At 38.3% G+C, this 27,565-nt stretch overlaps 1 protein-coding gene across 1 annotated transcript in view; it reads left to right on the top strand.

Annotated features, from left to right (window-relative positions):
* GNAS (GNAS complex locus) overlaps nt 1-27,565 on the top strand; it is a 122,140-nt gene that overhangs the window by 86,133 nt on the left and 8,442 nt on the right. Inside the window, exon 6 of the mRNA XM_015824865.1 lies at nt 26,566-26,620. Coding sequence (XP_015680351.1) covers nt 26,566-26,620 — 55 coding nt within the window. The remainder of the gene's footprint in view (nt 1-26,565; nt 26,621-27,565) is intronic.

Below are 27,565 nucleotides of genomic sequence, written 5' to 3' on the forward strand. Positions count from 1 at the left end.
TACCAAACCCTTATTAGTGGGAATGCTTACCTGCTTCATCCATTTCCCCTCCAGTTACTTGGCTTACAATACATGATATGAGTCATATGATTCAAAGGAGACATTATCCTTCAAAGTCTGAACCAGAATAACTGAAATAAAATTTTAATTGCGGTTTTTCATTCATCACTAAGAATGAACAGTCTTTAACCCCAAAGCTGCCTGAATGTGGATGGCAGACTTAGACCACATTATATGACCGTGGGAAACAACTGAACAGTGAGAGAGTTTGCACAGTATTTGGCTGTCGTGGTTACAAAATGGGTGATAGGCTTATTGGCCATGTGATCTTCCAGGAAACTCATATACAAGTAGCCCTCGACTTACAACCACAGTTGGGACCAGAATTTCCATTGCTAAGTGAATCACACCCAATTTTATAACCTTTTTTGGCACGATTATTAAGCATATCACTGTAGTTGGTAAGTGAATCACAATTGCTAAATGAATAAGACTTCCTCAATTGACTTTACTTGTCAGAAGCCATTCTGGAAGGTTGCAGATGGGGACGGCATGATCCTGGGATGCTGCAACCATTGCAATTACATGCTGGTTGCCAAGTGCCCAAATTTTGACCATGTGACCATGGGGAGGCAGCTACAGTCGTTAGTATGGCACTTATTTAGTGCCATTGTAACTTTGAATGGTCAATAAACAGATGGTTGTAAGTTGAGGACTACCTGTGTATGAGAAATCAATATTTAATGAGGGTGGAGGCTCGTTCTCCGAGCTTGTGGTTTGCTTTCTGAACATGCTAGGTAACATCTTCAGCAGAGTTTAGGGAATGTCTTTGTCAGTATTCATCTGCTTATAAAGCCCTTCGTGTGGTCAGTAGGTCTTGTGATTGGGAGGTCACATCAGGTGAGGTCCACTGAAAATGTTGCCTAGCCTGCTAACGAAACATTCAGAAGCCAACCCACAAGCTCAGAGAATGAACCTCCATCTTCATTCTACACCCAAGGTATAGATATTTGCCACTATCCCAAATTAAAATACCTGTTCAGCCATTACCTTTGTAAAAGAAAGTCTGTTTTCTCTCTAGAGTATTAGTCCTCTACTGAAATTTCAGTAATAGTAAAATTTACCAGTCTGTACCACATGATGATTACTCTTGTGTTCTACATTTTGAGATGAAAGAGAACAAGTCTTGACTGCTTCAGGCCTTGTGTACCACTCATTTGGGTTCTTGAGAAGTCCTGTCATATCCTCAGTCAGTCATCTGTTCTCACTGCTCTTCCTTCAGACTCCCATCAGGTCTCAGTTTATAGTTTCTTCTCCATCATTGCCCTGCACCCGTCCCAATTCTTCTGAACCATTCTTGAGTTATACAACGGGCATGGAATGTGTTTTTTCAAACTCCATTGCTCTGCAGTCTGTATACACAGGGAGTTCTCGACTTAATGACCACAATTGACCCCAAAATTTATGTTGCTAAGTGAGACATTTGTTAAGTGAATTTTGTCCCATTTTATGACCTTTCTTGCCACCGTTTTTACGTGAATTATTGCAGTCATTGAGTAAGTAACATGGTTGTTAAGTAAATCTGACTTTCCCATTAACTTTGCTTATCAGAAGGTCACAAAAGATGATCCCATGAATCCAGGACACTGCAGCCTTTATAAATATGAGTCAGTTGCCAAGCATTTGAATTTTGATCACGTGACTTTGGGGAGGCTGCAATGGTTGTGTGAAAAAAAAGGACATCATTCACTTTTTTCAGTGCCGTTGTAACTTCCAATGGTCACTAAATGAACATAAGTCGAGCACTACCTGTATTCATATAGAGTAATAGCCCACCTTACAAGTAATCTACTGTAGTGTAATCAGTAGGTTGCTATGATGGAAGGTTGGGTTGTAAGAGAATGACTTACCTCAAGTCACAGGGTGAACTCCATAGCCAAGAGAGACCTTGAATCTAGACTTTTCTGATCCCAAGCCAACACTTTCACAAAGTGTTTCAAACCTACTCTGTGCGTAAAGTATAACATTTAAAACAATTGTGTAATATGTTTGACTAAAGTTTCAAGAGAGCATGTCATGTGACTAGGCATATATATTGGAGCAAAGAGAGTCCTTCCCACTTAGGAATGTGAAAATGTACCATGTTGCCTAACTTAAATTATTTTGTATGATATCATATCATCATATCGCATCATATTTAATATAGGTAGTCCTCACGTTGCGACCAAAATTGAGCTCAAAATGTCTGTGCTAATCAAGGAGTTGTTAAATGTTTTGCCCCATTTTACAACCTTTTTGCCACAGTTGTTAAGCAAATCACTGCAGTTGTTAAGTGAATCATGCAGTTGTTAAGCAAATTTGGCTTCCCTCTTTAACTTTGGTTGTCGGAAGCCGGCCAGGAAGGTCACAAATACTGATCACGTGACCCTGGCCCGGTGCAACTTGCCATAATGCCAAGCGCCCGAATTTTGATCATATGACCACGGGGATGCTGCAACGGTCACAAGTGTGAAAACTGGTTATAAGTCATTTTTTTCACCGCTATTGTGACTTTGAACCAGCACAAAACAAATGGTTGTAAGTCGAGGGCTACTTGTATAATGTCACTATTAATTCCAGAAGTTATTTTGAGGAATTTCAGTTCTCATGAGACTTCCGTGTGAGTTTCTGGCGTTTGCACCGAGTGGCTGTAGACACTGAGGCAGAGAAGCGCACATGCCATAATTCTCAGTTAATCTCAGATCCCTGGAAAAAGGCACAACAATCTACTGTGAGGTCTGAATGAGTGAGGCCTTTTTTGGCATGTGGATCTGGAAGGTGCTTGTCAATGAATGCATTTTGTTTCTCTTGGCCTCTGAGGGCCTGCTATCCATTGCAAAAGGCCCCCTGCCCTGAAACTACTTATGTAAACGAGCAGCAAGCCAACCAATTACTATTTTTAGTAAGGTGGCAATAGTTGTGTGGGGAAAGTAAAAGAGGCACCATTTCTGGGTCATGTAGAGGCCTGTTTTAAAGGAAAAAGGGGATGGGAAGACTTAGAAAGTATAACTCCTACACCTCATAATTTGAAATGTAATTCAAAAGCTAGTTTTTCGGACCTACATTAAAATATCTGCTTAAACAGGTGGTTTTCTAAAAGGAAAACAAAATCCTACACAAGAATTGAGTTGATTGACGATGCTGCTCTGTACAGGTAGTCCTCGCCTTACAACCGCTCTGTACAGGTAGTCCTCGCCTTACAACCGTTCATTTAGTGACCCTCTGGAACGAACTACCCCCCGAGATCCGGACGATTCCGGATCTCCTAACTTTCCGCCGCGCCCTCAAGACATGGCTTTTTCAGCAAGCGGGTCTGACCTAGGGTGAATTTTAAATAGGGACAATTTTTAATGATTTTAATAAGACATATTTGGTTTTTAATTGGCTTTTATTGGGGATAATGTTTTATATTGTTTTAACATGCTGTGAGCCGCCCTGAGTCCCATGGGGAGAAGGGCGGCATATAAGTTAATGAAAATAAATAAATAAATACAGTGGCACTGAAAAAAGTGACTTATGACCGTTTTTCACGCTTACAATCATTGCAGCATCCCCATGGTCACGTGATCAACATTCAGATGCTTGGCAACTGACTCATATTTACGGCAGGTTGCAGTGTCCTGGAGTTATGTGATCACCCTTTGCGATCTTCTGACTTACAAAGTCAATGGGAAAGCCATATTCACTTAACAACTGGAGTTATTCACTTAAAAAACTGGGGCAAGAAAAATTGTAAAATGGGGCAAAACCTCACTTAAAAATGTCTCACTTAGCAACAGAAACTTTGGGCTCAATTGTGGTCATAAGTCAAAGACTACCTGTATAGTAGAAATGCTGAGGACATATGACTGCAAGCTGCAAAAGCCGTTTTCATTTCAGCAGTTAAGCAGCAGGCATTTTGCAGCAAGTTCCTTTGCATAACCATACTTGGTTCCAGTCTGTCATCAAATAATATCTACTGGGTTTTTCGCTTTTTTGTGAAACATTATTGTGATAATAAATAGAAACTTGTGGAAGTAGGTTGGCCAGTGGTTATTATTTATTGTGAAATGGTACAGTATTCATTGCAAAACAGAAGTCTTTTTTTAAGCTAGAGTTGAATTTATTAGGATTTTTTTAAAAAAAACTGATTAAATTCTCAGAATTCTAAATGTCTGCCAATTGCACAAAAGAGTCTCAGAAATAGAGCATTCCCCACCCTGTGTAAGGACGATTTGTGTTACTCTTTGCCAGTTTAGCAGTGAATAAGACCTCTATTGTACCCAGTTGTTAATGGGATACTGTAGTTGGCAATTTTGTTAACATATATCTTTCTGTGTATGACAGAAACAAAAGCACATGGTCGTGAATTTAACTTTATTATTGAGGTTGGGTTTTCTTTTTATCTGTCCTGCTTCTTCAGTGAAATGTGATCCAAATTATATTTCTTGCATGGGGTTGCAAAACCCCCATCAAATGTTCCATTTCATCTCTTTAATTATCAATAAGTAGTTGCCTGCAACATTAACTGAAAATTGGTTTGCGGGAGTCACAACTGACTGGTTCACCCATTAAAAATGTTGCCTATGTAATATATCACAGTACTATATACTCTCACTTAGCACTGAAGGCCCATCTATTCCGTGCGGCCGGCCTGGCGTAGTTTGGATTGTGTTTCAGTGGGGGGTTTTGTATGGGTGTGTTTTTAGAACAGGCCTATTATTCAATTCGATTTTAAAACAGAAACTATTTATTTACTCGTGGTTTTTAGTATCGCCTGTTCACCGCCCTGAGTCCCGCAAGGGAGATAGGGCGGTATATAAATTTAATAAATTAATTAAATAAATAAATAAATAAATATGATATCTTAAGGATTAACAAAGATATTATAAAATCAATGTTTGAAGTCTAAAGCTAACTTTATCTAATCAATTTAAAAAGTGCTGCAATAACTTGGCTAAAGATTTGAAAATATTTTTAGTTTGTTTTGTAGCAGGAAGAAACACAGCTACCCCTCTGGAATTTGGAATGCATATTTTGGAACAGAATGTTCCTGCTGTTTTTTGAATGTTCCATTGGCCAGCTTCTCCACTGTTGCCTTCTTGGCTAGGAAAAGTCCCTATACAGGTGAAAGGCACCATTGGAGAAAAAAAACTAGTGCAGTGTTAGTTACCTGTCTATGCACTCATAAGAGCATCTTTATGTAAAATAGAGCCTAGCTCGGTTTATTCTTGTTTTTATTTATTTTATATCACGTTCCTTCATTTCAAAGCATTAAGACAAAATTACAAGACAAACAGAACAGAATAACAGAGTTGGAAGGGACCTTGGAGGTCTTCTAGTCCAACCTCTTGCTCGGGCAGAAAACCCTATACCATTTCAGACAAATGGTTGTCCAGTCTGTTCTTAAAAACTTCCAGTGTTGGAGCATCCACAACTTCTGGAGGCAGGTTGTTCCACTGTTCTAACTGTCAGGAAATTTCTCCTTAGTTCTAGGTTGGTTCTCTCCTTGATTAGTTTCCATTCATTGCTTCTTGTCCTGCCCTCAGGTGCTTTGGAGAATAGCTTGACTCCCTCTTCTTTGTGGTAGCCCCTGAGATATTGGAACACTTCTATCATGTCACCCCTCGTCCTTCTCTTCATTAAACTAGACATACCCAATTCCTGCAACCGTTCTTTATTTTGTTTTAGCCTCCAGTCCCCTAATCAACTTCATTGCTCTTCTCTGCACTCTTTCTAGAGTCTCAACATCTTTGACATCAACAGTGAATTTAAAATAATATATAAAAAACAAAATTTTAAACAAAATCATAGGGAAGGTAGAAAAAAATCTGATGGGGCTTCACAACACCTGAAAGGCACAAAAATAGGTTGGGGGAAGTGGGGAGGAACATTGCAGAGGACTAGAGGACTATTGTGTTTGCAAATGTCTGCAAAATGACAATATACAAATTGTGCCATTAGCCTCTGATGATCTCTGCAGTGGGGAAAACACTCTGGCAGGTGTCCTTGTCCTCAGCTGCTCAGGATTTTATCGTGGTCTTCATGCAAGTTTAGCAAAATTCCTTCAATGACTTGCAACCTGCTTTAGGATAAGCACCATTGATTGATTACATTCTGAGAAAAGATCCGCTGCAACTAATACGTGCTGTATGCAGTATATTCAGAATTGCATTAACTACACTTCCCATTTTTGAAGATGACTAAACAGTTACTATATTTAGTAATTTAATATGCAGACTATTACATTTGCTGCTAAAATGTATTTTTCATCAGGCTTCCGTTTTCTTTAGTAAAAGAAAAAAACTAAAAATAGACTAACATCCCTAGTGCTCTCTATGTATGTTACTCTGGCAACTGGAGTCATCTTTCCATTTCATATTTTAAGCATTTTAATTATTTGAACAAATTTTGCTAATTTATATCATTTCTGCTGAAGCTAACCAGTTCCTAAATAACTTGCTTTTTCTTAAAGCAGGGAGAGCCCTACAGGTTCAAGGGCAATATTTGGGTGATAAAAACATTTGCTGTAGCAGTTGTTGCAATGTATAATGGCAACCCATCCTTGCCCTCCTCTCCAAATTTGGATAACAAAATAAGTTACATCTCTTAATTAAAAATCTCAAAAGCATGTTTTGGTTAATTTAGAACAGGGGTGTCAAACTCAATTTCATTGAGGGCCGCATCAGCATTGTGGTTGCCCTCAGAGGGCCGGGTGGGTGTGGCCAAGGTGGGTGCGGCCTACTGGGTGGGCGTGGATGGAGTGGGTGTGGCCTACTGGGTGGGCATGGCCACTCTACATCGTTCGCATCAAGGGTGCCTGTGGGGGCCTGGACAGGAGTGGGATAGATCTGAGGGTCTCTGGCAGAAGGGGGTGGGACCAGGGCAAGTGCCAAGGCATGGTCCACTGGACGAGCCTCACTGTTCCTCTCAGGCCATGCAGGGGGGGGGCTTATGGAGCTAAGACTGAATGCGTTTCAGCATAGATGGCCACCACAAAATTGTACATTGGCTCCCGGCCAGCCAGGGCCAAGGCAGCGGGGGCCATTCCCTCACTGTTTCCAGGATGGCTTCGCGGGCCACATGAAACCACTTCGCGGGCCGCATCCGGGCCCCGGGCCTTGTGTTTGACATGTCTCATTTAGAAGTTTAATGTGCCACCACTTCTTTAATGGCTTTAGGTGGCTTGCAGAGTTCTATAACTCTTCCAAAATGCTAAAACTGGTCTGTTTTGGAGGTGAAACAGCTGTTTTCAACTCACACCGGTTTAAATACAAAAGGGTTTCCAACAGCATTGGTAGTAGACATAAATATGAAATTAAAATAGCATTAGCTGACCTGGGGAGATAAATATGTTCTGAATCCCCTCCTGACATTGGTGGGAGGAGTGGGGAGAGATGAGAGGGTGGTTTCAGCTTTAGTCCATGCCAGGCTTTGCCTGGAAACACACAAATTAACGATGTTAAATCTCTCCATGGTGAAAATATGTAAAAAAAAAAAAAAAGTCCTTCATTGATGATGTACAAGTAAAGCACAAATGATAATGGAATGGACAGTCTTGTAAGGACCTTGCACGTAAGCTGTAGAAGCTTTAAATAAACAAAAACAAAAAAACAAAACACATTATGAACATCTTGAATTGAGCCTGGAAGATAATATAGTTTATTCGTGTCAGAAGCATTACAATTAAAATAAGGCATGATATATGACACAACATTTAAAATATAAAATACAAGATTAAAAACAGATCTTGTCTGTTTATTATATTAATAGTGTTCTGTCATGCTGCCATGAGGCCTTCAAGTGTACACTGATCGGGACACAAAGAGCAGGTATACATATGGGTTGTTGTCTGCATGTCACCACAATCGCAAAGAACAGAAGCCACCGGATAGCCTCATTTGTTCAGAGTGTCTCGGGATCTTGTTGTACTCATGCGCAGTCTATTCAACAATTTCCATACTTCCCAGCTTTCGTCAGACCCAGGAGCTAGCTCCTTCGTTGTTTCCATCCAGTATTGGTTCTTTTTAGCTTTCCATTTCCTTTTGAATTCTTTCAAAGTCTTCCATCAACCTAAGGTAGCTTTTCCTGGAATTTAGTCTCAGCTGAGCTGGTTGTAGACCAGTGGTGGCGAACCTATGGCACGGGTGCCAGAGGCGGCACTCAGAGCCCTCTCTGTGGGCACGCACACTGTCGCCCCAGTCCTAGGCCTTCAGTTGGGTTTTATAAAACCTTTTCAATTTAGGCCTCCGTCGTCGTGTACAAAAAAAAAAAGGTTCAATCAATCAGTCAAATTTCAACTTCTCGTGGGAAAAAAAAAGATCAAAGTTGGAATTGATTGATTGAACTTTTTAGTCCCACCCAGTCTACTGTTACCACCGCAGCCACGCCCACCTAATGGGCCACACCCACCCGGCACCCGACGATGCATAAGTGGGTTTGGGGTTGCAGTTTGGGCACTCGGTCTCTAAAAGGTTCGCCATCACTGTTGTAGACCATAGACATGGCATTGCCTAGAAATTGACAATTTGAGTCTCTCTCTGTATTCTACTGCTTCTGTGCAAAAAAGCAGGCAGGGCAATGCCAGCTAGATGGTAGATCTTACCTTAGAGGAGTAGGTTTACAGAGGTAAGGAGGGACCTCAGTGTGACCCTATTCAGCAAATCTGTTACTGCATCTGGGGTTAGTTTCTAAACAGTTTTTGATGTTGATCCCCAAATACAACATCACATTACAGGAGACTAGACTTACATCATCAGGTTGGAAAATCAGAGACGGGATTTTTTTTTTTTTTTTTAAATGTTGCTCACTTATTTTATAAGCGAAACTCCCAGTTTCTGTTGGTCATCCATAGATAACTTGAAAAATGTAAAAGTGACGGATATGAAAAGGGCTCTTTTGAATTGATCTCAGCTCCCGGTGATTGCTTGGAAATGTTTTTGGCCTTTATCAAGTCAACAAATTCCTTTGTACTTGGCTCGTTTTACATTGCATAAGCAGGCTTCCAGCGGTTATGATTGCTGAAGAAAAATGTGTGGCTAACCTGATTGGCACAGAGGTTTTAGGCTTTTCTAGATGGCATTCTTTCAGGTTGGCATTTCCTGGTGGTCTCCCACCCAGAGCCTAACTTCTTTGTTTCTCAAAAATACAAAGAGATTGTCTCTGACAAAATCATGGAAAAAAAACCACATACAACTGAGGGACTTTGAGCAATCACTCTTGTTCAGCCCTAATCAGCTTCAGGCTCTGCAATAAGGCTGATCAACAAAGCAAATAGCTGTGCTATAAGACAAAGGTGAGCATTGTGCAGAAATAAGTGGATCCTGTAACCATGTGAGACGAAAATTAAGAACAACAAAGTTCAGTTAAAAATACTTGATATCAGGTACTAGAGCATGGGCACGGGAGCAGGCAAAAGATGAAACAACATCACAAGGCAATACAACATCTTCCTTTTTGTAGAGGTATCATGGTGTGTCACACAGGTAAAAGGTGGAGCTTAGGTTGCAACTTCACAATTCTTGTTTTGTCATTTGATAAAACCACTGGCTTCTGTGGACATCTCTGACAAAGTTCATGAAGGTAAACATAATGGATCCCGGTTGCATTTTCTGTACAATGTTAATAGAATCCAATGTTAATAGGGTCCAACCTTGGAAGGTTTATTCTTCCAAGTTCAAAGGTGCTTTTTCAAAGGCAACTGGACTTTGTTTTTCCTTCAAGGCGTTTCACTTCTCATCCAAGAAGCTTCTTCAATTCTGTCAGAAAAAACAACTTTGGGAGAAACATGACCTTTATGACTGAGAATCTCCATAGACATTCTTCCAAGATTTCAGGCAGCCTAGTGCACACATTCTGGAGAAAGAGAAAGAAGTTCCCTGATAATGTGCTCCAGCACAAGCCCAAAAGCTTGGAAGAAGAATAAACCTTTGGTCCCAGTGACCATCTCAGATTGCATCCTACAACATTATACTGGGACACGTATATTTGCCTTCAATGTTAATAGGGATGTAGTTATTAAATTATTGAATTTACTGAATATTAAATTCAGTAAAGATTTTCTACTTAGCCTACAGGTCAGCAAAAATATATAATTTATTTATTAAATTTCTACACTGCCCATCAGGGTGGATAATATTCGATGATTTTTTTAAAAAAAACAAAAAAAACCAGATTTTTTAAAATTTAAATCGGATTTATTTTATTTTTATCAAATTTATTTTAATAAAATGCTTTTGGAGTAAAAATCTATCTAAATATAGTTTTCTATTTGAGATACATTAATAAGTTAGTTTATTCAGCATGAAATGGAGCTTAGTTGTGTAGCATGAGGCTGTATGTTCTGCAATATTTACATTTTTGGTAAACTCATTCAGTGAATCCAAACTCTGCAAGCTGAGATAACATGCATTGATGCATTCACACAATTTCACAGTAACCATGAGATAAAACAAAGTTCAGGAATATTCCTTTATCCCATTGTTTTGCAAATCTATGTACACTACAAACTGTGCAATTGTTTGAAGAGAAATGCATCTGTATCAGGCTCTAAGTGTTTTAATTAAATAAAAGAATTTGAGTAGTTCTCCAGCTATGTGTGATTAAGCTATTAACTTAAAATCAGTTCTGATATAGCTGTTTTACTAACCTGACAGATTATTCTAAATCAGGGGTGTCAAACTGCCGGCCCGTGGGCTGAACGTGTCACAAGGAAACCGCGCCCACCCCATTGCCAGCAATGGGGAAAAAGTTCCGATACGTCGCACAACATCACGTGACGTCGCGAATTTGACATGTCTGTTCTAAATAGAAAACCTTCATTTTGTTTGCAAATAATATTAAAGATTCTAACTACCAGCAAGAATGAGTCCTTACACCAGTCATTTCAGATCCATCATGGTAGCGTCTGTTAGCGGGCATTCACTCACATGCTGCCCACCACATCCCTAACCTTGTTGTGTCACTGCCGCATCATCAGCCGTCCCATTAAAGTGAATGGGACTGTCGGTGAGTCAACAACGGGACAGAGATGACAGTTGCTCTTTAAAAATTATGATTTAAATCAAGTTGATTTAAATCAAGCCTTTTTACTATGATTTAAATCAAATCCATCCTGCTGCCCATGTCACCTAAGTGACTCTGAACAGTGACAAATATGAACATTAAAATACCACCCTCCAAGTAGGATTGATCAAAAACGCAGAAGCAACAGGCAATATCAAGCTGTTGATCTGATAACACTGGCATACTATAGATCAGGTATGGCCACTGTTTATTCATTTAAGTTGTTTCTAAACAGTATAATTTAATGATGAAAAATAAAGTCAAAATAACAGAATATACATGCTGTTATTTCTTGAAGTTCTTATCAGTTAGAAACCAAGACTGATTTTGCATAAGATTGATTTTGCATATTTTTTATTTTGATTTATCTAGGCAATAATCTCAACTGCATGACTCTGGGCAGTTTAGAACAATGTAAAAAGTGCAAAGAAGTTACAATCAAACCACAACCAGTACAAAAGAACAAAATCCACACCAGGACGCAAATTCATCATTTGAAGTCTTATGATAATACTGTAGATCTGGACTACCTAATAAAGGTGCAAAATTATCGAAACAGCCCTTCTCAGTCTGTCCCCTTAATTAGTTGGATAGGAATGGGGTAGAAATAGAATCTTCATCTTTTCCTTATATGTTTTGTTCTTCAAAGTGAAAGCATAAACTATTAATCAGGGATATCTGTAAAGGATCTGTTGGCCACTAGAGCCTTCCCTGATTTGGAATTTCTTCTGTTCTTCTCCTCCATTTTTATTTCTGTCTAGCTATCTATTTGAGGACTAGCTGGAATGTGGGCACAATATAGAAAAGTATAGTCATTTAGGCTATGTTTAAACAAGAAATCAAATTAACGTTTATTGAATAATTTAAAATGGGTTATAAACAAGTTCTCTTAATGCTATAACATATGTGTGGGCTATCAATCCTTTCTATCTTCAACAGCCTGTCGCTCTGAAACATGGAGATTTCCTAGGGGTCCTAGAATCCTGAGCTTCCCTAGAAGCTATTCCTTCCTCTAGCACCATTCAAATTCCTACTCCTACTCAGTTTGTTCTTCCCTCCAGAACATTGAGTGATGGTTCTAATACCCAATGATCACAGAGATAGACTTGGCTCGACACTGGGTGGTGTTTTAATGTTGACTAGAAAATAAATGGAAGAAAGCAGTTGCAAGCCACATGTATTATTGTCAATAGGGAGGGAGGGAGGGAGGGAGGGAGGGAAGGAAGGAAGGAAGGAAGGAAGGAAGGAAGGAGAGAGAGGGGAAGCTGAAAAGAATCCCCCATAATGATGTAAAACAAAACTAAAATAGCAGAGGCAGCAATAGTTCTGTTGCACAGTTCTGCTATATAGTTTTTTACAGGAAATACATGTATTTGGATAGTAGAATAGGGTATCGATGGTAATGCTGAATCCAGAACAAACTCTGATGATTGGTGGTAGAGATCAACCACTTTGACTTTTGTTTCCAGGGTTGGATGACATGATAAATTATATCACAGTATAATTTCTTGTGCAAATACGAAATAAAGAGAAGAGAGCATTTACCTTGGGCAAAACCATAATAGTTATAAAGTTCCAGTAGGAGCCACAGATTCATTAATCATCATTATAGAAATTAGAGTTTGCGACTGACAAAGTTGACATAACTTGTCTCCTCAGAATGGGGCAGTATCATAATGTACATGTTATTACTTGGCCCTGCACTATAAACATCTAAAAAATATTGGGCTATTATTTTTTACAGGTAGACATTATTGTACATTGTCCTACACCAGGGTTCTGTTCATAGATTGGTGGTAGGCCTCCTGACAAAATTTAAATCAGTTTCCTTCGGGAAAGATTTTATATGTTGATTCATCCCTTCCATAATTTAAAAAAAAATAATAGACCAAAGCAATGATCAGGCTGTGTAGAACCTTGCGTCCCCATTTAGTTTCCTCTTATGGAGGATTAGATCTGGAGATACATAAAAATTTTCTCTGGACTATGTGACATTACAAAATTTAGGCGAACATCTCCATTATCTAGCCTTTTTTATTTCACTCAAGACATCTGCCACAAATGAAATGAGAAGTAGCAGTTGAACTTGTTAACAAAATTCCAAAAGCTTAAATGCACTTACCAACAGAAGTAAGCATTCAGGCTCTACGTACTTTTCTGTAAGCCTTGCAGACCTCTTCAGCTCATTGTACAGACTTCAATACTTGCCTTAATTTTTTGTGTCAGGTTGTAATGCGTATACAATATAACCATGAATACTGAAATGCTAATATTGTGGAGGTTGTAGTATCTTGCTACTGTGTCTGCATGTTAAACATGACAGCATAGAAATGGCCTCTTTTATGCTAAACTCAGTTATTTTATTGTTTGTGTACTGGCTGATTCCCTTCTCACACTAGACTGTCTGTTGCTCTTTGGAGGTTAAGTCCGGAAAATCCGCAACCTCTAATTATAGTAGCGCAAAACAAATGGAAATCCTGAAATTGTGGGTGCACTGTGACATACAGTGTGCATTAGAAACAAGTTACATCAATATTTAACGGTAGTAAGTGAGCCAGGAGTTGAGATTTAGTCCATGTTATGTCCTGATGTACATTTGACTTCTATATCCCTGAAATAACCCTGACTTGCAGTAGAGTTATTGGGACAATTTTTCTAAAATGGCTGTCTCCATTCTAAGCAGCAATTGCACACCATTGACTTCTCTCCTTGCACACTCCTGTCATATATTTCTAGCCTTATCATATTCTCTGTCACTAGGTACAAAAGCTAGTACCTTGCTACCAAGCACACTGCTATCTCCAAATTCTTCACAATTCTGTTAATCATCCAATGCTATTCAGGAAAGATTGCTGAAGAGCTATTATAAGCCAAATCTCTATCTTGAGATAACATCTGTTTTGGATAGTATAGAAAGTTTTCTGGCCACTACTTCTGTAGATGTTTGAACTTGCATGCAAGGATTCTCATTGTACGTGAAACAATGTTCCTAAAAAGAATCATAAAAAGTAAACTAAATAATGTACCGCCATTTGATTTTTCCAAAATATTTATGTATACTGGTGTACTCTGTTTCAGTTATTCATGAATTTGGTTTTGGGTTGCCATGAAGTTAAATTGTTTCACCCTGTGACATATTTGCCCAGTGAAATCTAACTTTATGCTTGAGATATAGCATATTACACTATTTAATTTGTGAATATCTCAGTTGCAGAAGCTAAAGTCTTTTCCTCAATTTCGTAAACAAAAGCAAGGGCACATCTCTGAGGAGAGCAGAAATAAATGCATTTTATAATATTTCAAACTTTTTTAACGTTCTGATCCCAGCAACATAAACAACAGTTACCTAGGAAAAGGATTAGAAATCTTGTCATGAAAGATTTGTCTTTGTTGAATTTTCCCTTGACTTGAAATATAACTCAACATCTGGAATTTAAGCTGTAATTTGGTTTTTGATGTGATTGTTAAATTGAAGAAAAAACTGGGTAATTCAGTTTTTCAATGTCTTAATAAATATACTAACAATATTATATCTATTAAAAAATCATGATAAATCTTCAGGAGTCAGTTCAGTTTTCATAAATCAAATATGACATTTTCTGAACTGGCCCTTTCTTATATATTATTAGTATAGTTTAAAAATGATTCAATTGGCAAACATTTGAGTTATTTTATTTTATGCATTTATTTAGACAGATCTTGTATGATCTATTTGTAGGATACATCCAGGTTATATAGTAAATAATACTTTAGAGAGCCGGTGTTTTATATTGGTAAAGTCCACAGGGAAACCAGGAATCTCCTGATTGAGATGGCAGTATGAAAAGTTGAACCTTGCAATAGCTCCTATGAGATTAAACTTCAATTTTATATTGTTACTATTCTGGCTAATTATGTGTAAAAACACATAAACATGAAATTCCTTATAGATTTAGAATATTGTCAATATATATTTTGGAGTTAGATAGTTTCCTTTTTTTCCAAGTTGATTTTTTAAAATAAAATAAAATAGTTCTTTACATTCACATAGTGATAAATGCAACACTGTTTGTGAGTATTGAGTTCGTCTGTAATTTACAGTCCCGACACTTCCTCACCTTAATTAAAATCAGAATCTGTTTGAATCTCTTTATTTGCTCTCAAAATCCAATATACTTGGTTCAGTAGTCTTTTTAACTTTTTTACCATATTTTTTTCAAGGAGTTCATCTTTGATTTTTCATTTTCAAAATCCTTTGTTGAGCTAACTCCTTAATTAATGGAACATGGAAATCATTTTAGTTACAGTATTGAAGCAAGGCTACTGAAATCTTCTAAACAGTCTTAAGAAAACAATGAAACTACTTAATTTCTTCAGATAGGTTCTCACTTAGGTGGATTGAGCATTGCAGCATTTTCACAGTAAGAAACTTGCTGAAAATACGGGAGATAAATTTTAAGATCAAGTATTCAGGTTACATTAGGCAACAAGGAAGCAACTGGCAGATAAGCAGACACGGGGATAGACACACGCACCCAATTCCCATAGCATAAGAGACATGCATAATGCTTTCTAAGAAGTGTAAAGTACTACGTTAGAGCTGCTTCTGTTAATTTACTGGCACTTTGCACCTTATTATATTATTCCTTTTGTTGAAGTGGAAGCTTGGAAGAAGGTTTTTCATTTGGTCTTCTTTCAAGCTGTTTTGCAAAAGAAAATGGAATTGCTAAAGTTTCTCACCTCTTGTTGTCTGCAGCCTCAATTCAGAGAAATATACTTAGCTGGGTTTTAATAGGCTTTTTATCTTTATTTTCTGCTTTTGGAAACAGGATATGGTAAATTGATTTTGAAGACTCCAGTAGTTTTCAGAAAGTTATGAATGCAGCATTTGGGGGATTGGGAGGGAGAATCCCGGTCTCTTAATTAGGAAAGTTTTTCAGAATTCAACTATTGGTATTAATAAAGTATTATCTCATTTTCCTGCTGCAATTAATGAAATGTTTTTGGTTTGGTGATTATGTTAATACTTTGTTGCTTAAACAAATTGCAAAAACCTAATGTTGAAGAAGTAAGACTGTTAAAATGCATAATAGTATTATGCTCATCATAGATGAAAGGTGAGCAAAAAAGAATAATTTAGACATGAAGAGCCGAAGGTTTTGTTCTGTGCATAAATATAGCTATTGTAGGGGTAAACTAGGACTTATCATTTAGATTGGACCAGAATGAGCACCGAACAGGCTGAGAGTTTTTTACGTACTTTTTCATTTGCATATATTCTACTAAGGAATCCATTTGCAGGATAAGAATTTCTCTAGAGGTTTTTAACTGAAAAGCTGCTTCTGATTGTATACTACTTTTTCTAAATAGAACTTGGCAGCAATTTTAGGGCCTTAAACCCTTCGAGTTTGGGTATGTTAGGCTCTGTTCAGCGCAAACAAATGGAAATTTTGAATGCATATAGAACCAGTATGTTACAGTGTAAAATTTTCTAAGATATTATATGCAAGCTGAAATGTACATTGTTCATTTGACAAAATTGTTCATGGTTGGGAGTGAGGACATATGATGACTCTCCTGTAAGTTTGACAGTGAAGGAAACTTAAATCTACAATTTTTAGAAATGAAAATATCAGTGTAAGGACCTAAACGAATCCTGTAGGCTGATCATGAGGTGAAATTTATATAGAACACCTGCATTAAATCCTTTCTGGTATTTTCAAGGAACCTACCTTCCTTCCTCCCTCTCTCCCCCCCTCCCTCCTAATTAAGTTTACCTCAATTATTTTAAAGGTTTTTTTTCAGGTTACTATTTCACAGTTGTATCTGGAAGAACATATATAGGACTTATGAACCTAATTTTTAATGGCTATTTCAGTTGTAAAGATAACTAGATCTGGACTAATTGTATCAATGAGTATAGTGGTTAAATATGAGAGAGAAAGAGAGAGAGAGAGCTTCTGTGATGTGTGACACATCAAATGTTTTAGGAGAGATACTAGCAAATGTCGTTTTCATGTACTTCCCATTTTCCTGTGCTCTGATGACCACAAGAGATTAAAAAATACCCTCCTATTTCTGCTTTTTGAATGATCACAGTACAGAATGATGACTGAGTCGTAAATCATCATCACTGTTAACAATGGTTCATTGAAACATGACAGATTTACAATCCATGGTTAGAAACTGGTTTGTCACAGTAAATTGTTGTGCTGGTTTTAAATGAAACAAGGGAAAAGCAGAAGTAGGAGATTCACTTGACTTAATTTTCATTTTGCTAAACAAGGATGATGATGATGATGATGATGATAATGGTGGTGGTGATGGTCAAATCCAGTATTAAAGCTATTTGAATTTGTTGGTAGGATATGCCAGGAACAATGTGAAATTAATATCCCTTTTTAAGAATTCCACATCATACTTTATTTTTTTCTATGGAAAATGAAAGCGGAATGAGGGTATTTTCTGTAAATTGGGTTCTCCGCTGAAGGAGTCCTTTGATTGCAGACAAGCAGAAATACAGTCCTGTCACTGGAAACGTAGAAGAGGAACCCAGGTCCCCCCCCCCCGTGTGTGTGTGTGTGTGTGTGTGTGTGTGTGTGTGTGTGTTGCACACACCCTCCCCCATAGGGAAGAAATTGCACTCTTCCGAGTCTCGAAATGACACGGTTTGCCACAGACTGCAAGAGGGGGAAGGGAAGGGGGAAAAAATCTTTAAAGCGAAGAATGTAAACGCCTAACTGCGGCTTTTATGTGAATAATGGAGCCTTCATGTTTTTATAACCCTACTATAAACCCGATCCTGCATTAAAAAGCAATCAGGGTTCTTTCTCCGTCTGATTATCTTTGTCTACGAGTGGAGAGATGCATTGTACCTTTCCAACTGCCGGAGCCTATTTTTATTTGTCAAGCTGGGACTCGCCTGGCCCCTTTCCAGATGTGCCTCACAAGATTTGGTGCTGATGATCTATTTATAGAACTGTGGTTCCATTGTCATGGCAACCGTGCTAGAGGCCAAGGCGGCTGGGAGCTATTTCTGGACTTGTGCTGTAATGTAAAACTGATTGGGAAAGTTGGTGCATCTTCTAAGCCAGACTAACTTTAGACAGGCTGAAAGAGAAAAAAGAAAGACATCTCCCGCATCTTTAAATAGACTTTCCTTTTTCTCTTCTTGCCTTCTTCTGTCTGCTGCTTTGCTGGCTAGCTTGCTGTTGATTTGCTTTTCTGGTATGCACCCCAAATGTATTTAAAAGCACAGGTTGAATTGTTTTCCCAGTGCACCCGTTGAATCTTGAATTTTTAAGAAAAGAGTAATTATGCAAAACCTGGTGTTCTTGTTGAAGGTTCTCTCCCCCCCTTATTTCTTATTTCTTTCCTCCCTGTCCTGACCTCTGTCCCCCAAACCTACACTTTTTGACAAGAGGGTGAACTTCACATTCATTAGCTTGGTATTTTTTCTCTCTCTCTCTGTCTCATGTGTACTTGATGCATTCCCTAAGGAATTGCAAAACAATAAATAAACAATAAAAGTTGGTTTCCAATAAATAGAAAAAATATACTTTACTGTTGTCTTGCTATTTGCTTGAAATTTTGAGCAGTAGTGCCTCTCTGCCTCCAAGTGGTTGGAATGCTGTCCTGTGACCCTATAATTAAAGCCAATTTATTTGTGAAAGCTGCTTTTTTTTAAAAAAAAAATATTGCACCCACTTTCCCCCTATTCCTGCAAGTCCCACAAATGATACAATTAGGATCTACTACATTTTTAGACAGCATTCAGAATGCGCTTTAGATTTTATTCCCAAGCTGCAAGTAAACCTGTTTTTAAAATAAAATATAAAACAGCTAGATTTTTAATCGAAGAATATTTTAATACTGCCCCAGTGAGTTTGAACATTGGTGTGTAACGTTCTCCTTCCATGTGCCAGTTTATTAAGAAGCAAAAGTAAGTGATTCATCTCCAAACTCTAAATATAGAGGATAATTTTAGCTAGTTACAATGATTTACTATAAGCTTCATTTGTGGTTTTTTTAAGAGTTGGGCAGCTATTTCAGTTTAACAGTGTATTCCCATCTTTCTAAATATTTTAAACTGTGACTATTTTGTGAGAGTGCGGGTGTCACGCAGTGTTTGTCTAGGACACTGAGTCAGGAAATCTTCTGTTCAAATAATCACCTCCAGCTCAAAGTATGTAGCAGATCATTTTGCACTCAACGTTCGCTTTCCTGCCTGCCGACACATGGGCAATATAAAACAAATGTGTACCCTTACCTCACAGGGCTGTGCGTGAGTTGTTGAGATAATAGATTATGTGCTTGGAACATGAGGTCAAAAAGCAAAGCTGCAGCCAGTTGATTCGTAGTCATTTGGTTTCATTTTAAGAATTTGAGATTTGCCACGGGCGAGGCAAATGCTTTTGGATGTATGCACGTTATGTTCGTGCTACATCCAATTTACATTTTAAAATCTTTTAATCTTTTCACAGCTTTTCCTTCTTACTGAGGCGAAACAAGCTTATTTTAGGCAAGTTTCGACTAAAGTATTTAGAAGGGTGTTGCCGTGTTGCTTTTTTTAAAGTTAGCTCTTCTGTCTTGTTATTTATTTTTATTTTAGGTTTTTTTAAATTCCAGCTTAACTGTTTTTTTTTATAAATAACTCAAGGTGGCAAAAGTATCTAATACTCTTTCCTCCTCTCCTATTTGCCCCACAACGACAACCCTGTGAGGTGAGGTGAGCTGAGAGAGAAGGACTGACCCAGGCTAAACTTTGTTCCTGCACATTCTGAGACAATTAAAAATCAACATGTCTCTAGATATTGGGATTTGAAAATAGAAACTTGAGAAGAAATTTTAAATGTTATGTTTTTGTGCACTCAGTGACACCTATACTCTCCCACACTCCTAGCTGAAATGGCAAGTTTTGCCTCACCTTTGTTGTGCTGACCCTCATCTTCAAAATTGCCTGTTGGAGGGTAAAATAAGAATATTTGCCACAGAAAATGGCATGTTGTTAGGGATCTGCAAATTAACTGGAATATATTCCAAAACAGTAACATAGAAAAAAATACCAGGAGATCAAATAGTGGAGACTAAATATGTTTAACTTTGTGGGGGAAAAAAGATTGAGAGATTTGATAGCATTTTTCAAATACAGAAAAGGGAGATAACCTGAAGAATTTTGTTCTCTATAATTTCAGAATGCAGGATTTGTAAAATGATTTTACATTTTAGGAAGACAGCTTTTTGTTTTAGGGAGAAAAGCTTTCCTAACAAAGCAATTGAACAGGGGAACCAGTGTCCTCAAACAGCTGGTGGCATTTCCCTGGAGGGGGTTAAGTAGAAGCTGGATTTTCTGTTTCCAAAGGATTTTAGTTTTACTTTCTCACTAATCAGCAGTTGGACTTCAGGGCTGCTCTAGCTCTGGATTCCAGGAATTATAATTTTGTTTGTATTCATATGACAAATATCGGCAGAAATCAAACTAGCTCTTTTTCCCTAATCACATTATCTGATAAGATACAATACTTACATTCTTCTAGAACAAAAAAAGGTTTGATACAGATACTGAAAAATGTTATGACTCTGTTATTGTTTTGCTACAACACAAATATTAAAAATTGAAATGACTTTGTCGAAAGAATTGGTCAATTGTCAGGTTGGTTGTTCTTTTTTCTTAACATGAAAGTACATTCATGTTAAAATGGGGCTTGTGTTTTTTCTCGTATTTCCAGCATTGGGAAAAATGTAGGTTAATGGCAAGAGAGTTAAAAGTTTTTAAAGCTTCTCCTTTAATTCTCCTTTCTTTCTCATTGGACATTGGTGAATCTTCCTCCTAATAATCCAAATATTATTCAATTATTTTCAGTATAGTAATAGTATAGTATAGTACAGTACACTACAGTACAGTACAGAGGTCCCCAACCCTCAGTCCTTGTGGACCGGCAGCGGGCCATGGCATGCCAGAAACCGGTCAGCGCAAACAAGCAAAGCCCCATCTGCGGGATGCAGGCAGTACATGAAACCACATCCCCTCCAGTCTGCAGAAAAATCTATCTCCACGGAACTGGTCCCTGGTACTCAAAAGGTTGGGGACCTCTGCTATAGTATATTGTTGTTAGGATTCAAAAGTACAACGTGTAAATAAAAATTCTTACTGCTTGAAGAAAACTAGCAGATTTTATTGTTTCAAAGCTGGAATGTTGGTAAAGAAGTATACAGTACTTCTATATTCTAAATTGAACATATTTCCAGGTCTCTTCTAAACTTCTACTTTTTTGGTTTTTTCCATCCTATAAGACAAGGTGGTCTTAGTAATTGGGGAAGGCAAGACCCTGAAATATAACAGGCCACAAAATTGACTTCAGATGATAATCTGATTGGAAAGTGTGAAAGATGAATTTAGCAAGCTGATTTAATTCCTGGCTGTTGTAACATGACGGGCAAAACGTTACCAACATCAGAGCAGTTTCTCTTAACAACCAAAACCATTGTGCTGATGTACTGTAACTCTCCTTTCCTTTAGCATTATATGCAAAAAAAAAGTCTATATTATGGACACAGACAGGATTTTTTTTAACCCTGTATAATCAAGAGACATATTGACATTTTTCCTTAAATTTTGCCCTAGATAATTTGGCAGTATTGAGAGGTCCTAATCATCTTAGAAACTGATTGCAATAATGCTGTAAAAGGGGTTTTTTTTAACATGGGGGGGGGACATACAGACAAACACACTAAAACACACACTTTTTGCAATTTGAGAGTTGCACTTCAGCATGTTAAGTTGCACCTGGATAGACAATCTTGGGAACTTTTCATTCCCTGTTCTGCGGGGGGGGGGAGGGACGTTCTTCTTTTATCCCATCGTTTCCCCCTCTGTCTCCCCACCCACCCACCCAAATTCAGTCTCTATTGATTAAGCACGGTTTGATATTTACAGCCTGCACTTCCTTCTCCCCCAGATCTTTCTAAAAAGAAAGTACAGTATTGTTTGCCAAATAATGGTCTTCCTTGTTAACTATCCACAAGGACAGGTTTTGCTCTGAAAGTTTTACTTTTAAATGCAGGAAGGTTGAAATGCCAGGACTTGTTTTTCGGGAAAGAAGGCATATTTATGGCATTCTGACCTGTTTTACCTAGCGTGCATGTAGCCATTGAAGACCACATTCAACACGGCGCGCTCTGCTGCCTGGCCCGGGTAGCTGGTGTTTTTCAAGGAAATCACAAACCTAAAAATAGTCTGTATAAACAACTGCAGAACAGTTTTGCCTTTTTTTTTTCCTACTTCGCTATTTGGAAATTTCTTGTACGTTCTCTAGCTGTGCCAGTGTATCCGAACCCATTGGCATGAGTAGCAAAAAACAATATTTCTAGGCAATTGGCTAGAAATAAATATTGAATATTTAATCTTGTGAAAAAGCAGACCAGTAATGATTGTTATGTTTGAATTAGCATAGCTGAAATGCAGGAGTCTAGCATATCCATTCAAAGCTCATAATAATTGCCATATTTTAACAGAGTTTATTGCTATTTGCCGGTTTTGCTTCTCCACTTAAAAATTATCTACTCAGCTCCCCCAGAAATATTGGTCCATTGATTTTATTGATTAAATCAGAGGTGGGGAACGATGGCCCCTTTATGACTTGTGGAGTTCAATTCCCAGAAGTTGAAATCCACAGGTCGTAAAAAGGCCATAGTTCCCCACCCCTGCTCTAAGACAGCATGGCTGGCTGGAGAATTCTGGGAATTGAAGTCCACAAGTCATAAAAGGGCCATCGTTCCCCACTCCTGGATTAAATGATTAATTGGTTATGTGCCGTCAAATTATTTTTGGCTTTTAGCAACCACATAGATTGATTTTCTCCTTAACAAACTTATCCTAACCTGGTCTTCCAATGGTGCACTCATCAATACTGTACTGTGTCTACCTACCTTGCTGTCGATCATCCTCTTCTCTTTCCTTCCACCTTTCCCAGCATTAGAGCCTTTTCCAGGAGCCTTCATGTAAAGTACAATAATTTGAACCTGATCATTTGTGCCTCAAGTGAGAATTCTGGGTTGATTCGTTTGTTCCACAGTGTTCTCAGGAGTCTTGTCCAATCCCAACATTTAGATGTGTCAATGCTCTTCCTATCCTGCTTCTTCAAAGCCCAACTTTAACTTTCATAAAGTGTCATAGAAAATACCCTGATTTGCACTGTTCTGATCTTTGTAGGTATAGTCACATAATGACACTTGAGGAGTAGTTTTAATTTGGACTGTTAGTTTATTCAGGTAGTGCCACTCAACAATCACCCATAGAAATCCTGTTAGAATTGCAAGAATTCTAAAGTAAAGTTGCCCTTGAGTCAAGTGTAATTCTGGTTGACTGTAGGGACATCTGGATGGTCTTCGTTTGGAGCAATGTGGAAATGGCTTGCTTTCTTCTATTGCCCTCTTCATGAGTTCTATTACATCCAAGCATAGAGTTCGACTTTTTGGTGTCCTCCCATCCACTCACTATCCAGGTCCAACCCTTCTCTGATTTTTTGACATCAGCAAAAGTTGGCTAGGTGCTGCCACCTGCTGTTACATCCAAGCTTTGCTCTTCTTTTCTTTTCTTTTCTTTTCTTTTCTTTTCTTTTCTTTCTCTCTCTCTCTTTCTCTTTCGCTCCCTCTCTCTCTCTCTCTCTCTCCCTCTCTCCATGTAAATTAACAAGTGAATTGAAACCTATTGGAGAATCAGAAAAAGATATAGTCTCCCTGCCTCCCCAAAATTTGGCATGATTTCTAGGACATTCAAATCAAGAATTTCAGGAATAAAGGCATTGGTACAAGGTGTTGGTGATAAAAATTCTTGCTAATTAACTGATGGGCTTGTAAATATGAAAGAAGAGTCATTTGGAAATTCCAGAAATCAAAAGTATGGTTTTGAAGCTAAGGTAGCAACATTATTCAACATTATATAAGAGGAGGTTTTGCTGAATTCCCTCGGATTTGCTTCTGAAAAAGCATGCATAATACTGTGCAATTTCAATCTGAAATTTTAGAAATAAGCCTCATATGATTCATATAGTTTTACAGCTGGAACTCAATTATTTGTCATTGCATTGTTATATTTTTGTTAATACTTTGACAAATATATATTGTTAAGATTTTATAGATCAACAAACTACCCCTACTTTTATTTTCTTACTATGTAAGTCCAGATAGATGGATAGAAAGACAAATATGACATTTACTGAGTCCATACCTATGTGCTTTATGTATAAATACGATAAAAATTAAAGGAAGAAAATAAAGATACATGATAAATCTAAATCGGGAATCGGCAGGCACGTTCACATAATTTTGCACTATGATCCATGTATCAGCATCTTCCAAGATTAAAAAAAATTGACAATCTTGAGAAATACTGGCCATTTAACTATTTTTTTTGCCAGGAGGCACCGTCTTTCTACAGGCAGTCCTTGACTTATGACCACAATTGAGCCCAACATTTCCTTTGCTAAACAATAGAGTTGTTAAGTGAGTTTTGCCCCATTTTGCAACTAGTCTTGCCACAATTGTTAAGTGAATTACTGCACTTGTTCAGATAGTAACGGGGTTGTTAAGTGAATCTGGCTTCCCCATTGATTTTGTTGTCAGAAGGTTGCAAAAGGTGGTCACATGACTCCGGGACACTGCCAGTTACCATGTGTCCAACTTTTGATCATGTGACCATGGGGATATTGCAATGGTCATGTGAAAACTGATCATAAGTCACTTTTTTCAGTGATGTTGTAACTTCATACAGTCACTAAAAAAAATGGTTATAAGTTGATCACTACCTGCATATGCATTATTGCCAACCCCAGTGTGCTGTTTCCATATTCAGACAATTGCTGTATCTGTTGTGACAAGGTCTAGATATTATCCAGGCTGTGTACAGTTCCAAGAAGCTACTCAGCAAACTTCCATTTTTCCATAGATTCCTCTTTTACATATGCCAATCTCTCTCTCTCTCTCTCTCTCTCTCTCTCTGAAGCTACTATGTTAAGCTGTCTTTCATCAGTGCCTGAAAGTTCAGGGAGGATTTGTAGCACCCGAGAACAGCACATAAACTAAAAATTCCCTCATTACTCATGTCTTCTGGCTACACATTGAGTCTGGTCTGCTGGAGCCAAACCGAATATGGCATGGATCCTCAAAATTTAGAAGAGGAGTCTAGAATGGTGTAATTCCTCTAATTCTTCAGTGGGCAGGGAATGGCATTACTGGACAGACCCCTATTAGCTTCCTTCTAATTTATATTTGTATTAATAAATAGGAAGTAGTTATCTCCAGAGCCTGCAAGAAAGCAAATCTAAGCAATATATTTATGATAGTTTGTGGCAATCTGCAGCTGAAAAAAATTAACATTGATTAATGAAGAGCTGACAGGATATTCGTTTATAATTGGATGCCATATGAATAAAATATTACTTTATTCTTTTGCTTCAAATTGCTCATGGTGTAAATCCTGCATCTTGTCCATTAGATTACTTATTCTCTCCATGTAAAGTTGTAAGCATCTCTTCAGTCATTACATAGAAGCAAGGTAACAAAGCAGACAGATGGATATTTGGATTGTAGACCCCTCATAATTGGCATAAATAATGATGATTTATTTATTATTATTATGTATTTTGCTACCCTGTATTCTTATACAAATTCTACCCCCTTTAGATTCCCAAGTTAAAAAATCGTTAATAAACACAAAGAAGTTTGGGGGAATAGTCCTAACTTTTGATAAAATACCTTCTGGAGTGACTCGGTATGGAATCGATTAATAGAATACACATGAACCAGGGGTACCATCCATGTGCTGCTTAGCTTGCAGTATCCTTGAATGTTACTTTGAATTAGTTTGAACAAGCGCTTTTTTGCGGCTTCTAATAATCGGAATGAGAGCCAGATCAATGTACATGTAGTCCTTGACTTACAAGCACTTGTTTAGCAACCGTTCAAATTTACAGTGGCACCGAACAAAGTGACTTACAACTGGTCACATAGTTAGCATTTGAGTGCTTGGGAACCAGCATGGATATATGCAGCATCCCGGGGTCATGTGATCGCCATTTGAAATATATCCCCGCCCGTGCCTCTGACAAGCAAAGTCAGGGGGGGGGGGGGGAAGCCAGATTCACTTTATGTCTTCACGATTCACTTAACAACTGCAGTAACTCACTTAACAATCATGGCAAAAAAAGTTTTACTCACCGCTTGCATAGCGGTGGAAATTCTGGTCCCAATTACTGTCATAAGTTGAGGACTACCTGAAGTGATTAAAGGCACAGGGCTACGTTTTTAATTGTGTTTTATGTTATGCTATATTATTGATGTGGTTACCAAAGTAAAACTTATTTAATTACTTATTTACAATGATCTAGAAACTGGAGGATTGTAGTCCTGCCCTAGGCTTTTCAATATGGACTCTTTTTAAAATTACAAGAAATTGTTGTTATGTTCTTGTGTAAACTTACCGGTGAAAATATTTTCTTCCTCTAGTTTCCTAGACAAGATTGACATAGTCAAGCAAAATGAATACACACCGTCTGACCAGGTGAGTAAAATGTCTTTGAGAAAATGAGGTTATGTTTCTTCAAAACATCTAGTCCTGTAGATTTCTTCTGTTGAAAATGTGAAAGTAGCATTGTGTTAGTAGTGTCTGGAACAAAGTAATCAGACCTATCACAAGTAACTTGGTTGACCACAAGCACTCGCCAGCCTATTCCAGGTCCCAATTCAAGTTGCGAGTTTTAAATTTTAAAACCCTAAACCAGGGGTAGGCAACCTTGGCTCTTTTATGACTCGTGGACTTCAACTCCCAGAATTCCTGAGCCAGCATGGCTGGCTCAGGAATTCTGGGAGTTGAAGTCCACGAGTCATAAAAGAGCCAAGGTTGCCTACCCCTGCCCTAAACAATAGAACTATGCAGCACTTCAGAATCTGTTCATAAATGTGCTTCAGAACTCATGTAAATGTGATTTCACTCTGCAGCTCTTTAAAGGAGCTAAACCTTTGTCCAAATTGTTTGTCATCTGTGGCTGCCATTTGATCCTAAAAAAGGTGTGGCTATTTTAAAGAATTGAAGGTTGGTGGTTGGGGTTGGTTGGTTAAGTGCCATCAAATCAGTATCGGTTGGCTCTTGGCAACCACATAGATAGGTAGACCTTATCAAAGATGATCTGTCCCCAACCTGGCCCTTAAGGTTTTCCAACAACACGTCTGTTTCAATTGTGATTGAAAGTATCTATCTCAGTGATGGCGAACCTTTTAGAGACCGAGTGCCCAAAAACTGGCCCCGCCCCCACTTCACCCCCCTGCCCACCCCCACTCTGCCCCCCATCCCCCGCCTGCCCACAGAACCACTCACCGCCTCCAGGGCCCACTGCAGATCACCCAGGCAGCCCAGCAGCGCTATGGCGGCCACACCCTCTGCCCACGCCCTGCAGCATCAACTGCATGATGGGGTGTGAGGGCAGAGTCTTGTCTAAGCTGCCTGGCT

The sequence above is a fragment of the Protobothrops mucrosquamatus genome, unplaced genomic scaffold (assembly GCF_001527695.2).
Source record: "Protobothrops mucrosquamatus isolate PMUCROS unplaced genomic scaffold, P.Mucros_1.0 scaffold2394, whole genome shotgun sequence".
Taxonomy (NCBI): domain Eukaryota; kingdom Metazoa; phylum Chordata; class Lepidosauria; order Squamata; family Viperidae; genus Protobothrops; species Protobothrops mucrosquamatus.